This window comes from Peromyscus maniculatus, chromosome 11, assembly GCF_049852395.1.
Source record: "Peromyscus maniculatus bairdii isolate BWxNUB_F1_BW_parent chromosome 11, HU_Pman_BW_mat_3.1, whole genome shotgun sequence".
Taxonomy (NCBI): Eukaryota; Metazoa; Chordata; class Mammalia; order Rodentia; family Cricetidae; genus Peromyscus; species Peromyscus maniculatus.
Window position 1 is genome coordinate 44,721,286 of NC_134862.1, and position 13,118 is coordinate 44,734,403.

The following is a 13,118-nucleotide window of genomic DNA, read 5'->3' on the forward strand; positions in this document are numbered from 1 at the left end:
CGCCTGGTATGAAAGGGAGAAAGGAGGATTCCAGTCCTGAGGGGACTGCGGATCTACTCTGGACGGAGCTCAGAACCCTGGCTCTAGGGGACCCTTCATAACCTGAGTCAGGGCTTCATGGAGGAAGCTGAGTCTGGGAGCATCATTCCCCATCAGTAAAGGGCCAGACCTAGAGCTTGCTGAGAGAGAAATTAAAGTGAGTGTGTAGGAGAGGCCATGGGGGATAGTGAGGTCGATAAACAGCCTTCTCTCTCTCTCTCCCTCTCCCCTCCCTCCTTCCCTCCCTCCCTCCCTTCCTCTCTCTCTCTCTCTCTCTCTCTCTCTCTCTCTCTCTCTCTCTCTCTCTCACACACACACACACACACACCACAATTGTATGGCTGCCTGGGAAGTGTGAATATATTACTGGGAAAATGGGTCTTTGTAGATATAGTGAAGTGACAGATTTGAAAAGAAAAATCCATCCTGGACTCTCCAGGAGGGCTCAGAATCTGTTGGTATTTGCCCTTAATATACAAAGGTTACACATGCACACAAAAAAAGGCAAGGTGAGCCCAGTGGCCGTGGTGCACGCCTTTGATCCCAGCACTCAGGAGGCAGAGGCAGGTGGATCTCTGTGAGTTCAAGGCCAGCCTGGTCTACAGAGCGAGATCCAGGACAGGCATCAAAAAGTACAGAGAGAAACTCTGTCTCGAAAAACCAAAACATAAAAAAAAAAAAAAAAAAAAAAAGACAAGGTGACATTGCAGTGATGTGGCCACAAGAAAACCAGGAATCCAGCCCGGTGATGGTAGTGGTGGTAGTGGTGGTGGCGGCGGCAGCGGCGGCGGCGGCAGTGGCGGTGGCGGTGGCAGTGGCAGTGGCAGTGGCAGTGGCAGTGGCAGTGGCGGCGCACACCTTTAATCCCAGCCAGTACTCTGGAGGCAGAGACAGGTGGGTCTCTGTGAGTGTGAGGGCAGCCTGGTCTACAAAATGAGTTCCAGAACAGCCAGGGCTACTATTACACAGAGAAACCTTGTCTCAAAAAACAAACAAAGAAACAAAACCAGAAAGAAAAGAAAATCAGAAATCTCCCCAGAAGAGGCGTGATGGGCTTCTAGCTCAAGAGCTGATAGAGAGTAAGTTCTGTTTTAAGTCACCAGATATGTGGCAGTGTGCACCATCCTTCACCATGGAATCCTCCTGCTGAGCGCCGCTCCCCGCCCCCCCCGACCCCCGCTCACCCCCATCGCTTCCCTGTCTTGGTAGCTCAGGCCAAGCCAGTGACCCATCTCATACTTTCCATCTACAATAGTCACTCCACCTCTTGAGGCTCGTCCCAGGTCTGCTCTGACCTAGCAACTCCCGTCCCAGGCATCCAACCAACAGAAATGCATCTGTGTGCTCATTAAACATCCGTACAGAACAACCCTTAGCATCCACAGTCATAACAGCCGCAACCTGGGAAGTGCCCAACACCATCCCCAGCAGAATGGACAAACTGTGCTCTATTTGCCCTTGTGAATTCCACGCAGCCTGGAGGCTGAGCCACGAAGACACAGCCATAGGCAGGAATCACAAACACGCTGAGGGAAAGAAGCCAGGTTCCACACAATCCCCCTTTCCATAAAGCGTAAAGCCAACACTGAAATCATCCTCCTAGCTGCCCTTGTGGGTAGATGGTGTCCAGAAAAGGGCATGGGAGTCGAGGACTTCCACAAGGTGGTGATGTTCTGGTTCTCTGAGTGTTCCTTACACAGTGTAAAAATGAATGAAGTTCTCAACCTACACTACGTACTTTTTCTGCATTGTATCATCCTTGAAAGCTAGGGAACTGTGTTTTGTTTTGTGGTGCTAAGGGTGCAGCCCACGGCTTTGAACATGCTAGATAAACACCTACCAGTGAACTATCTGAAAGTTAGTTTTAAATACTTTTTTAATATTTTTTTTTTTGCCAAGCATGGTGGCACATACATGTAATAGCAGCACTTGGGGGTGACGGCAGGAGGACCAGTTTAGGGTCATCTTTGCCTAAATAATGAATTTGAGGTCAACCTGGACTAGAGGAGACCCTCTCCGAAATCACAAAAACAGTCTGGGAAGATGGCTCAGATGAGAAAACACTTGCCATATAAACATGAGGACTGCCGGGCAGTGGTGGTGCACGCCTTTAATCCCAGCACTCGGGAGGCAGAGACAGGTAGATCTCTAGAGTTCGAGGCCAGCCTGGAAAGGCATAAAGCTACACAGGGAAACCCTGTCTCAAAAAACCATGAGGACCTGAGTCTAGGTCTCCAACACTGACATTAAAATGTCAAGAGCATCATGATCCCAACACCAGAGAAGCAAAGACAGGAAGTTCCTTGGGCCTGCTGACCACCCAGCCCAGCCAAACCAGCAAGCTCCAGGCTCGGCGAGAGACTCTATCTAATAAATAAATAAGGTGGGGCTGGAGAGATGGCTCAGCAGTCCAAAGCATTTGGTACTGTTTCAAAGGACCTGGGTTCAGACACCAACACCCACATGGCAGCTCACCTACCGTCCTCTATTTCAGTTCCTCTTTTGGACTCCTGGGGTACCAGACATACACATGCTGCACATACATATATGTAGTAAAACATTCATACACACAAAATAAATAAATAAATAAATAAATAATAAATAATAAATAAATAAATAAATAAATAATTTTAAATAAGGTGGTGAGCAATTGAGGAAGGTGCCCTACATTGACCTCTGGCTGTTACATGCACAAGTATACAAATGTGTATATACACATCTGCACCCATGCACACACGCTTGAACGCGCACACGCACACACACACACAAGACACACACAAACTCACACAAATCCTAAAATTTAAAACCATAGAAATCTTCCAGGAGGATCTGGAAAGATGGCTCAGTGGTCTCTTGGGTCTCATTTGCTATTCTTCCAGAAGACACAGGACCTGAGTTTAGTTCCCAACACCCACACCAGGTGGCTCAAAACCCCCTGTAACTCCAGCTCCAGGGGACCAGGTGCCCACTTCTGGACTCTCCAGATACCTATACATCTGTGGCATAAACACACATACATTGGAATAAAACTAAGTCTCTTTTACAAAATAAAAAGTCTTCACTGAACTTCAGGCTGACAAAGGGTCCCCTCTATATTCATGGTAACTTGTGGGTACTTCCTAGGTGTTACCTCACTGAACTGAAATGCAATGTTAATTTTTGGTGTCTTGGTTTCATCTTTTTTTTTTTCTGCATATGTGTTGCACCTTAAACTAACTCTGGCACGTAACAGACCCTTAATAAACAGTGGAGAGTCTTTGGCATGACTAAGGGCATTAGTATCTCCTGATTTCCCTCCCAGGGCTCCCTGGCATCAGACCCAGCTCTCTGGACTCTCACAGTACTCCACATAAGACACAGTCCTCCCTTCCAATGCCCAACCCTAGGTATCTCCTGGGTGCTCCCATGACCAACCTGTGCACATCTCCTGCCTGGTGTTTAAATGCTTAGGATGGAGTTTTCTAACCCACCAACCTGGGGTCTCTCTAAACACAAAGTGCAGCTCTTAACTCATCCTGGGTCTTCAAAGACTACACAAATGTCAGGCACACCCTTGAGATTCAGGCACCCACCTCCTGGAGCCCCTGGAACCCTCTGCCCGATCCAGCCTAGGGGCGGGCACATATCTTTGTTCATCTTAGGCTGTTTAGAACAGGGTGGAAATTTTCAAAAGAAGTCTTCCTTTAAACATAAAAAATAAAGGGGATGAATGGGAAAGGCCAAAGCCTCCGAGTGAAAGGCTTTATAGAACAGATGTCTCACTCTAATGAAACCCAAGCCGGGCCATGAGCTGGCTGGCTGGCAGCTTAAGAGGCTCCCCACTGCGGCTCTGTCCTCACCGCAGCCGTCTGGGTCGGATGCCACACCTCAGGCTCCTGCCCACAGTGGAGCCAGGTTAGTGCCACCACCTGTCTGGAGAGAGCTCCTCATCCCCACCCTGTCTCTCCAGAGAGTCCATCCGCTCCAGCCTGAGCCGGTTTCTGCTCTGGAGCACCTGGCCTCTGGCCCTCCGTGCATTCGTTCTTCACTCATTCACTTAGTTATCTCTTCACTCAGCCCACCAAGGCTTCTGAACCACCACATGCAGCGGGGCTGGTGCCTGCATCCGGGATACCCTCGGTGCACTGGTGGCCGGGGCTCTGTTTTCCTGGGGCTCTCTCATCCTAGTTTGAGAAATGGACAAATGCACCTGAACGCGTCCAGGTGAGGGTCCCAGGGTAGTGTAGGATGCAAAGGGGAGTATTCTCCAGAGCTGAGAACTGGGGAGGGTTTTTCCAGAGGTAGCTGCATCTCAGGAAACTCTGCATACCTGGAATAATCTGATGCTCTCCTGACCACCTCCAAAGCCTCCCAGACCTGCAGGCTTCTTGTCTGAACCTGCTTCTTAACCATGGTCTTGCAGTAACTCAACAGTGATGTCCACAGGGCTCTTCCTCACAATCCTGGTCATGAACTAATAATGCCTCACCTAAGCACAAGCAGCTAGGAGAGACAGAGTCTCTCACTGGGACCTGGGGTTGCCAATTTGGGTAGGCTCTCCATCCAAGAAATCCAGGAACCCACTTGTCCCTGCCTCCCCAGAACTGAGATTATGAGTGAGTGTCACCACACCGGGCTTTTTTTTAAAGTATAGGTACTGAGGACCCAACTCAGGTTCCCATGTTTATACAGCCAACATTTTACCAAGTGCACCATCTCTCCAGCTCCTGAGGTTGGCCTCTGGCCTCAGTACACACACACACACACACACACACACACACACACACACACACACACACACGCACACGCACACACACACGCACATGCACACAAACACACACACGGGGTGCAGAGGTCATGGTGGTACCTCCTACAGTCAGTCCCAGCACTCGGGAAGCTAAAGCAGAATGATCACTGAGTCCAGACTGGGGCACTATTTTAAAAAGCAAACACTACAGATGGTTTCTGGGGTTTTCCAAACTGATGCCACACTAGATGGTAAGAGCCTGGAGTTTTCCATCCTTCTCCCCAGCACCTCTTCTTAAGTCACTCTAACGTCGGGTGTATCGTGGTTTTAGCTCCTTTGGCTTCAAACTTTCAATTTTTCTCATATTTTTTTTCAACCACTTTTTTTCACCCTAAGGGTTGAACAGGTTGCCACAGTAGTGTGTCAACACCTCGTGGCCTAAATAAAGTTCCTGGCCAAGGGTCCCGGAAGAGGCTAAAACCCGTCTCGTTTCCACTCACCCACTCTGTTCCTTCACATGTGCTGAGGGCACTTGCGTAAGGGCACCGCCTGTGCCAGCTGCAGCCTGATGGCAGATGTGCTGCAGGGGTGTGAGCAGAGTCTTCATCCAAATAGAGAGGTCTCCGGCTCCTCAGCAGCAGGCAGACCCTGGGGATGCCTGGGCCATGTGTGTGGCATCTCTGAAAGCTCCTATATACAGGTTACCTTCCTCACAGGCAAGGGGAAGCAAAGCCCAGTCCTCCTCACTAAATACTTTGGCACTAACAGCAGAGCTATCTGTTGCCTCTTTCCTACGCTAATATAGGAAAGAAGCTAGGGAAAAGGATAAATTTGGGGGGAAAGGTCATCACACCTGGAAGGCGGCAGATACTAGGAAGAACTTCCCAGCATATTCCCAAAGTCAAATGCCTAAGCAAGTGTGTGTGATGGTGGAAGTGGTAACAGGGTGTTGAGTGGCCTGTTCTGCCCATCTGGGGATTCCAGCTATGTCTGCGGCCAGAGTCCAGAGCAAAGCAACAGGAGGGTTCCTAAGGCCAGCCCCAGAAGTTCTAAATGCTCCTCTGTAGCTACCCTCTCTACCCACTCCCTGCCATCTGAGCTCCGGAGCCATCTGTCCATCAGCACCAGGCATCCGAGGGTTGGCCAGGTATTTCCCAATGCTAACTCCACTGCTAACATGTCCCTGGGACCTGAAAATGGCACCCTTGCACTCCCATGCCAATATGTCACATGAAAGTGGGGCAGATGGGGGAGGAATCTGCATTCAAAACACTTAGGCATGGGGGTAGCGCGCGTGCGCACACATGCACGCACACACGCGTGCACGCACGATGCTCATGTCCTGTCCTAACCCTGGGGTCTCGAGTCTCAGGGAATGAACATTGTAAGAGGAGTGGGGGCTGGCTCCTCCTACCGGTTCCCCTCTCCTTGGCTCTCTCACGCTGTCTGTCCACACCTCCCCTGCACCCTCATGTGTTTTATAACATCTTTGGGTCAGGAGCTGTCACTTGCAGGAAATGAGCCCCAGAGACCAGGTCTCAGCTAAGGCGAACAGGTGGCAATGGCAGATCCCAGCCTAGGGCCTCTGATCTCAGCTCTACAAAAGAAAAGAACAAACCTAACGCTGTAGACAGACAGGGTCAGGGGAGCTGCAGACATAAGAGAGGGTGCCTACTGATCCCTCATCCCTCCACACGGCAAAGAACGCTGCAGCAGGAGACGGCCCAATGGAGAGCAGGGTGAGCTAGCAAGGCTGGGCAGCCAGGTAGGAGGTCTTTCCAAAGCTGGGAGTTCAGGAGGTGCCTTCCTCCCCAGATGGACTAGGGGATGTCTAGTACACAGTGGTCCCCCTTGTCCAAGAGGGATATATTTCAAGATGCCCCATACATGTCTAAGATTTCTTATAATATCAAAGCCTATATACTATATAAATATTTTCTATTATTATTAATAATATTTATAATTATAAATGTTAATTATTAATATTTTCTATATTATTGATAAATTAAGCATAGTAAGATACTATCAACAATGACTAACAATAAAATAGAATAATTATAACAATATACTATAATAAAAAATTAAGTGAATGTGCATACATTCTCTCTCTTAAAAATAGTTTATTATGCCGGGCAGTAGTGGCGGACACTTTTAATCCCAGCACTCAGGAGGCAGAGGCAGGCGGATCTCTGTGAGCTGGAAGCCAGCCTGGTCTACACAGAGAGTTCCAGGACAGCCAGGGCTACACAAAGAAAACCTGTCTTGAAAAACCAAAAATGAAAAAAAAAAAAAAAAAAAAACAAAAAAAAAAACTTTGAAAAAAAAAAAGCCGGGCGGTGGTGGCGCACGCCTTTAATCCCAGCACTCGGGAGGCAGAGCCAGGTGGATCTCTGTGAGTTCGAGGCCAGCCTGGACTACCAAGTGAGTCCCACGAAAGGCGCAAAGCTACACAGAGAAACCCTGTCTCGAAAAACCAGAAAAAAAAAAAAAAACAGAAAAACCAAAAATAAGATAGTTTATTATACTTTCACTTCTTTAATTTAAAGAAAGTGTCTTGAAGCTTCTCTCTGGCATACCTCACCTGACGTTTGCCTGCTCTTGCACTTTGGTCCATCTTTAAATAAATGACGGGTCGCGTAAACCCCAGCCCTGTACTGCTCTCTCTCACAGCTGAACTGAGCACCCAGAGGCTACTGAGCGACTAGCGTTCAGGTAGCGTATACGGCATAGAAACTCTGGACCCAGGCATGGTTCAGAGCTCTGCCGAGATGGAGACCGCATGAGATTTCACTGTGCTACTGACGATGTCACACAGTTTTAAGCTATGAACTATTTATTTCTGGACTTTTCCACGTAGCATGTTCAGACCTTGTTCGGCCCCGGATAACAGAAACTACAGAAAGCAGACCCTTTAATGAGAAAGGACCACCACACTGAGAATCGATGCCGTTGTCTCGCTCGGCAATGCCTGCCACTACGTGTACACTCCGTTAAGTATTTGTCAGATGAAATAAATGCAACAATTGCTAATATCCACTAGCTGGTCCAGGCATATCATCACTTTCCATATACCAGTTCAAGTAGTCCTCACAACCCCCATGAGGTGGGCATCATTATCAATTCCGTTTTATCGGAAGAAGCTAAAAGGAAAGAGAGGAGTCCTTTCCTGAGTCCTGAGCCAGGATCTGAACCCCCGACATCGTGACTGCCGAGGTGGTGCCCTTGACCACACTGCTACACTGTAGGCACTAGGGTGGACTTGGGCATGCAGGATGCTGACACGCGCACCCCACTCTTCCATTAAGAAAATGCCTTTCCATCAGAGCCCTAGACCTGCCTCACTTAGACTGAGGCATGCCCCTGTGCCCACCTCAGTATTGCATACTCAGTAGCCCCGGCCCCCTGCAGATGCCATTCTTAAACCAAAGATCACCTGGGATGCCCAGTCTTTCTCTAACCCTAGACCCCTCGGGTGCATCCGGACAGAGGTTCACATCCCACAGAAGGAGGTCCCCTCCTCCCATCCCCCAACCATCAGACCCAAAGAGGTCACTATCTGGCTGTGAGAAAGCAATGTGCCTCACAAGTCATGGGGCATCTGTGATGTTGTTAGAATTGTTCTGTTTGATTTTACTGTTACTGTTGGTGGTATCTTCTGATGCTTCTTTAATAAATTAAGATTCATCATGGGTATGTAGAGGAGCAGAGTATATAGAACTTGGTACTCTCTGAGCTCCTAGACACCCACTGGAGAATCTTGGAATGCATCCCTCCTGGGCAAGGGGAACCACTATATCCAATAGACAGTCTTTGAACTGCCTATCCAGGCAGTTCCTAGTCCACATGAGGGAGAACACTCAGGAACAGACAGAACACGTATGACTACTTGGAATGGGAATTCGGTCAAGGTAACAAACACCCTCTCTCTACAAACCAGAGTGTGAGGCCCCTAAGAGCAGAGGGGGTTGTATACTTGGCAGGATCCAGTGCAAAATAAAAATGTAAATCCCTTCGTTTCAAAACTATCACTCTCACACGGCCATAGCCGAGCACTGCCCCAAGTCAGGGCCCTTCAAAGCAGAGTCCTGCTCAGTGCATGGTGGCCAGACTGTGAAGGTCTCGAGGCTAAGGGACTTGGGCCAAGTCACCCAGCTGGCAGGTGCTGCATGCAGGTAACCCCGCTGGTGGACTGCGGTCCAGGGTGGAATCCGAGGTAGCTGACTCTCACCTCCAATTCTCTGGGGTCCTGAGCTCCTATCTGTTCTCGGGAAAGCAGGGTGGGAGCCCAGGTCCTGTCCCAATTCTCTCTTGCTTTTGTTCTAGACAATGGTTTGCCTTCCTTCCCTGTCTCCTCCCAGCCGCCCAACCTGCTCCGTCTACCACACGGGCACAGGACTTGTTTACAGCACCTTCCTGCCTCAACTCCTCCTGCAGTCCTGACACTTGATCCAGCCTTCCCATCCTCAAACGCCTGCCCGCCGGCCGCACTGCCCCAGATCTGGGGCCGACAGGAAGGGAGCAGACGAAATACATATAGGTGGACTGCCTGTGGCCCTATCCAGAGCACCCCCTGCAGGTAGAGACCCATATTATGGGTCTGCAAGCATGAGCGAAGAAGGATCCTGAGAGAAAGGGACTCAGAACACAGACCTTGCCTGCAGGAGGCTCCCAGTCTAAAGGGAAAGGATGGCCAGGGCTTAAAAGTTCCCTCTTTCTGTGGCAGAGAAGTTCCCAATCTGAGAGAAAAAAAAAAAAAAAAAAAAAAAGCCTCATCAGAGAGACAGACCTATCCCACACAGAGGGTGTGTAATACTACATAGTATTCTCATGGGAAATAAAGTCACATTCCCTGTGTGAAAAGCACTACCCTTAGGCAGGATCTCACTTCCTACAAATCATCAGGTCTCTCCACTACCTGGCAAGTGAGTGTTAGCATAGTGTTAGCATCTACTCTAGGGGCCTGTGGCTTTTCTCTGCACCACAACTGCAGCCTCTCCAGGGATTCCCACATAAGGCACCATTAGTTCAGCCGAGTCGTTGCCCTCTGCCTGCCCGCCTGCCGCGTGTGGTTATCTTCCCACCAGGTGCCGCTTGTATGTTATGTGTGCTTGTCTTATCGCCCGCTTTGAGCCTCTGGGACAGAGGAGACACATGCATGGAGTATGGAGTCCAAGCTCACCTCACTCTGGCTCTTCTCCTCCCCTCCCTTGTGTGTTCCCAGAGCCTCTTCTGAAAGAGGGGACAGCAGTGGTCCTGCCCTCACAGGGGAAGTTCATGGGAAGAACCCTGGGCAGTGCCTCATGGGGGGCAAGCATTCCCTCCGTGTCTGTCTAGTGAGTGAGCGGTTGGGTGTTCGCTCCCCGTGACAGCCTGCAGTTCAGGTAGCTTAGTCACTGGCCACTAACAAGGGGGATGAGGGGAACTCCATGAGTCGGGGTGGGAGGTGCCACCAGAACTCACACGCTGCTGGGCTTCAGCCTACCCTCCTGACCCACACCATGCATGGGAACATGGAGCAAGCTGGAGGTGAGGGCTGGAGACCTAGCAGGAAGAAGCTGCAGAGTGAGCAACCTGGTAAGGCTTCTTTCCCTACCACATGTAAAACACCGTTCAGCAGCAGCCACTTCGGGCCTGTTTCCCAGGAGACAGCAGTAACAGATAAGGTGCTAATCAAATCCCAAGGCACACTGGAACTGGAGTCAACCTTGGTACATTGGGGCTTGTGTCTCTGGTTCCCCTGTATCCTCCCGAATAAATAAAAACACCCTTCACCCATGCAGAGAGCCCAGCAATCTACTGGGTTGGGGTGAGAGGCAGTAACAACTCTGCCCCCGCTCTTCCTCTCTCTTTCCCGTGTGTTAGCCATTGGCCTTGGCCTTGGGCCTGGGGACCACATCCAAATCCCTGACACCAGCACAATGAGAGACACTCAGCACCTTCCTGCCACCCGCCTTAGCCTGGGCACTCTCTCAGGGACACTCCCACCTTCTCCAACACCTCTAAGGGCAAAAGGGATGGGATGATTGGCAGGGGGAGAGGGTAGAGGAACTGTGTTCCAGAACCGGCCCTCTGGATATCACCCTCAGCAAAGTCCTAGACAGGCAGAGGGAAGTGGGTGAGCTAAAGGACCCCTTCACGCCAGACTCGGTTCCTTCCAAATGCCTCTCCCAAGAGAAGACCAGAACCCTACGAACGAAGCTGCCTTGTAAGCCATGGCAGTGTGCCAAGCACTGTGCCAAATTACAGATGTCTGCCTCAGAGTTTGGTGTGGTTATTTCCATTCTGAAGCTATGGAAACAGGTGACAGAGATAAAGAAACACACAGACGGGTCCAGGAGGCAGGGGGACCGTGCACACACAAGGCTAAGTTGGGAGTATGGTAAGATTTAGGCCAGCCTAGGCTACATAACTAGTGCCTGTTTTTAAAAGCTGTAGGGAGATGAGTCCGTGGTTAAGAGCACTGGCTGCTCTTCCAGAGGACCCAGGTCCCATTCCCAGTGTCCACACATCAGCTTACAGCTGTCTGTGACTCCAGTCCCAGGGAAGGCAATGCCTTCTTCCGGCCTTCGTGGGCACCAGGCACACACATAGTACACAGATACACGTGCAAGCAAAACACACATACACCTAAAAATACATTAAATTTAAAAGCCAAAAGTTAGGAATGTAGCTTGGTGGTACTCACCTAGGATGTGCAAGGCCCTGGGCCCAATCCCTGGTGAGTGTGCACAAACACACACACACACACACACACACACACACACACACACACACGAAGGAGCTTTTTCCTCTACAGCAGTGATTCCAGATGTGCCAGATGTTGCCTGGGGTTGGCTATGCTTGCGTCCTGAGAAGCACAGTTGATAAACCCTAGCTGATGAACACCCCGAACTGTTTGGTTTGTTTTACATGTGTGCCCTAAGGGAAAGGCACAGAGCCGCACTCTGGAACCTCCGACCTCAGGGAGCAGTGCAGAAAAGGCAATTGAGGATGGGTAGCCAAGTGCCAGTGTATGCTAGGTGTAATGATGAGGCCACATGACCCCAGCCTTCAGGGGGCTGAGAGAGGAGGACTGTGAGTTCGAGACCAGCCTGGACTATATGGCAAAACTTTGTCTCAAAAACAAACCAAAAAGCAATCCCAACTTAATTGGATACTCTCCCAGAGCTCTTGGATCTTGGATTTCTCTTCTAGAGTCTTCTGCCTGTGGATAAAATGCTTCCGGTCCTCTGGTCTCAAGATCAACCTCTTCTCCTCACCACACCAGGTCTCTCTCTCTCTCTCCCCCTCTCTCTCTCTCTCTCTCTCTCTCTCTCTCTCTCTCTCTCTCTCTCTCTCTCTCTCTCTCTCTCTCTCTCTCTCCCCCCTTCTCTCAGCACCTGTCAACCTCACTATCACTCCTCCAAGGATGCTCCCAGGATGATCTGCCTCTGTAAGTTCACTTTTCATGAACACTTGACCCATTTCCCATAATCACACCACCATTTGCCAGACTGCCTCACAGACCACTCAGCACACAGTAGGTCTCTGACAACACTGAGGGTAATGTCCACTCCGGCGACGGTCTCCACCTCCCCAGCTGTAACTCCTTAATTGTACTGAGCCCCAACATCCTCCCCTTCAAGCAAGTACACAAATGGGTCCCTAGAAGTCACTGCTGGTGTCTGAGAGGGGCTGATCAAAGCACTGATACCTCTTCAGAAGTACAGGAGCCTGGACCCAGGATTTGAGAGGTTTCTCCACCTGGGGTGTTAACGTGCTCAGAAGCCAGCCTGTCCCTCTGGCACTCAGAGCCCTCCAGAGAGGACCTCCAAGAAACACTATGCACATTGGTGAGGGAGACTTTGTTCTGATGAAACCCCAGCCCCAGGGGTGACCAGAAAGAGACCTTAGACGCTAAGTCCCTCGTTTTCCAAAACTTCGCCATGGGCCTCACACAAGCCCTCCCTCACAGGGTTTAGATGAGGTGCTTTAGGTAAAGGACTTGAAGGCAGCTTTGGCCACCTAGCAACTAACCAGGAAGTGGCAGTGACGGCGGCGGCGGCTGCTCTGGTTGATTAAGGGGTGATAGCGCGTTCTATCTGGGGCCATCAGGTGGCATCCTGACTGGGCCCGGAACATGGACCTTTCTTGACGAACTAGTGCACTTCTGGGATAAGGTCACAATCAAAGGAATGGAAACCGTAACTAGTAAGACATTCATTCCCACTGCACCTAGGAGCAGACGGGGCGGCAGAAAGCCAGGCACACGGTGCTGCCATGGCCACATTTCCATTCATCAGAGGGGCCTCTGATCCCGATACAGGGCACACGTCCCTTGGAGGTCTCTGGAGGAGCCAAATCCTGGCAGCTC

At 50.3% G+C, this 13,118-nt stretch overlaps 1 protein-coding gene across 4 annotated transcripts in view; it reads right to left on the reverse strand.

The window, feature by feature from the left end:
* Positions 1 to 13,118, reverse strand: part of Lgr6 (leucine rich repeat containing G protein-coupled receptor 6) — a 122,540-nt gene that overhangs the window by 103,226 nt on the left and 6,196 nt on the right. The window contains exon 1 of one of the 4 annotated variants that reach the window (XM_042258194.1): positions 4,349 to 4,433. The exons of the other annotated variants lie outside the window; for them this stretch is intronic. Within the exon in view, the coding sequence (XP_042114128.1) occupies positions 4,349 to 4,431 (83 nt within the window). The 5' untranslated portion in view covers positions 4,432 to 4,433. Of the gene's footprint in view, positions 1 to 4,348; positions 4,434 to 13,118 lie in introns of those variants that run through there. 4 annotated transcript variants of the gene reach the window in all.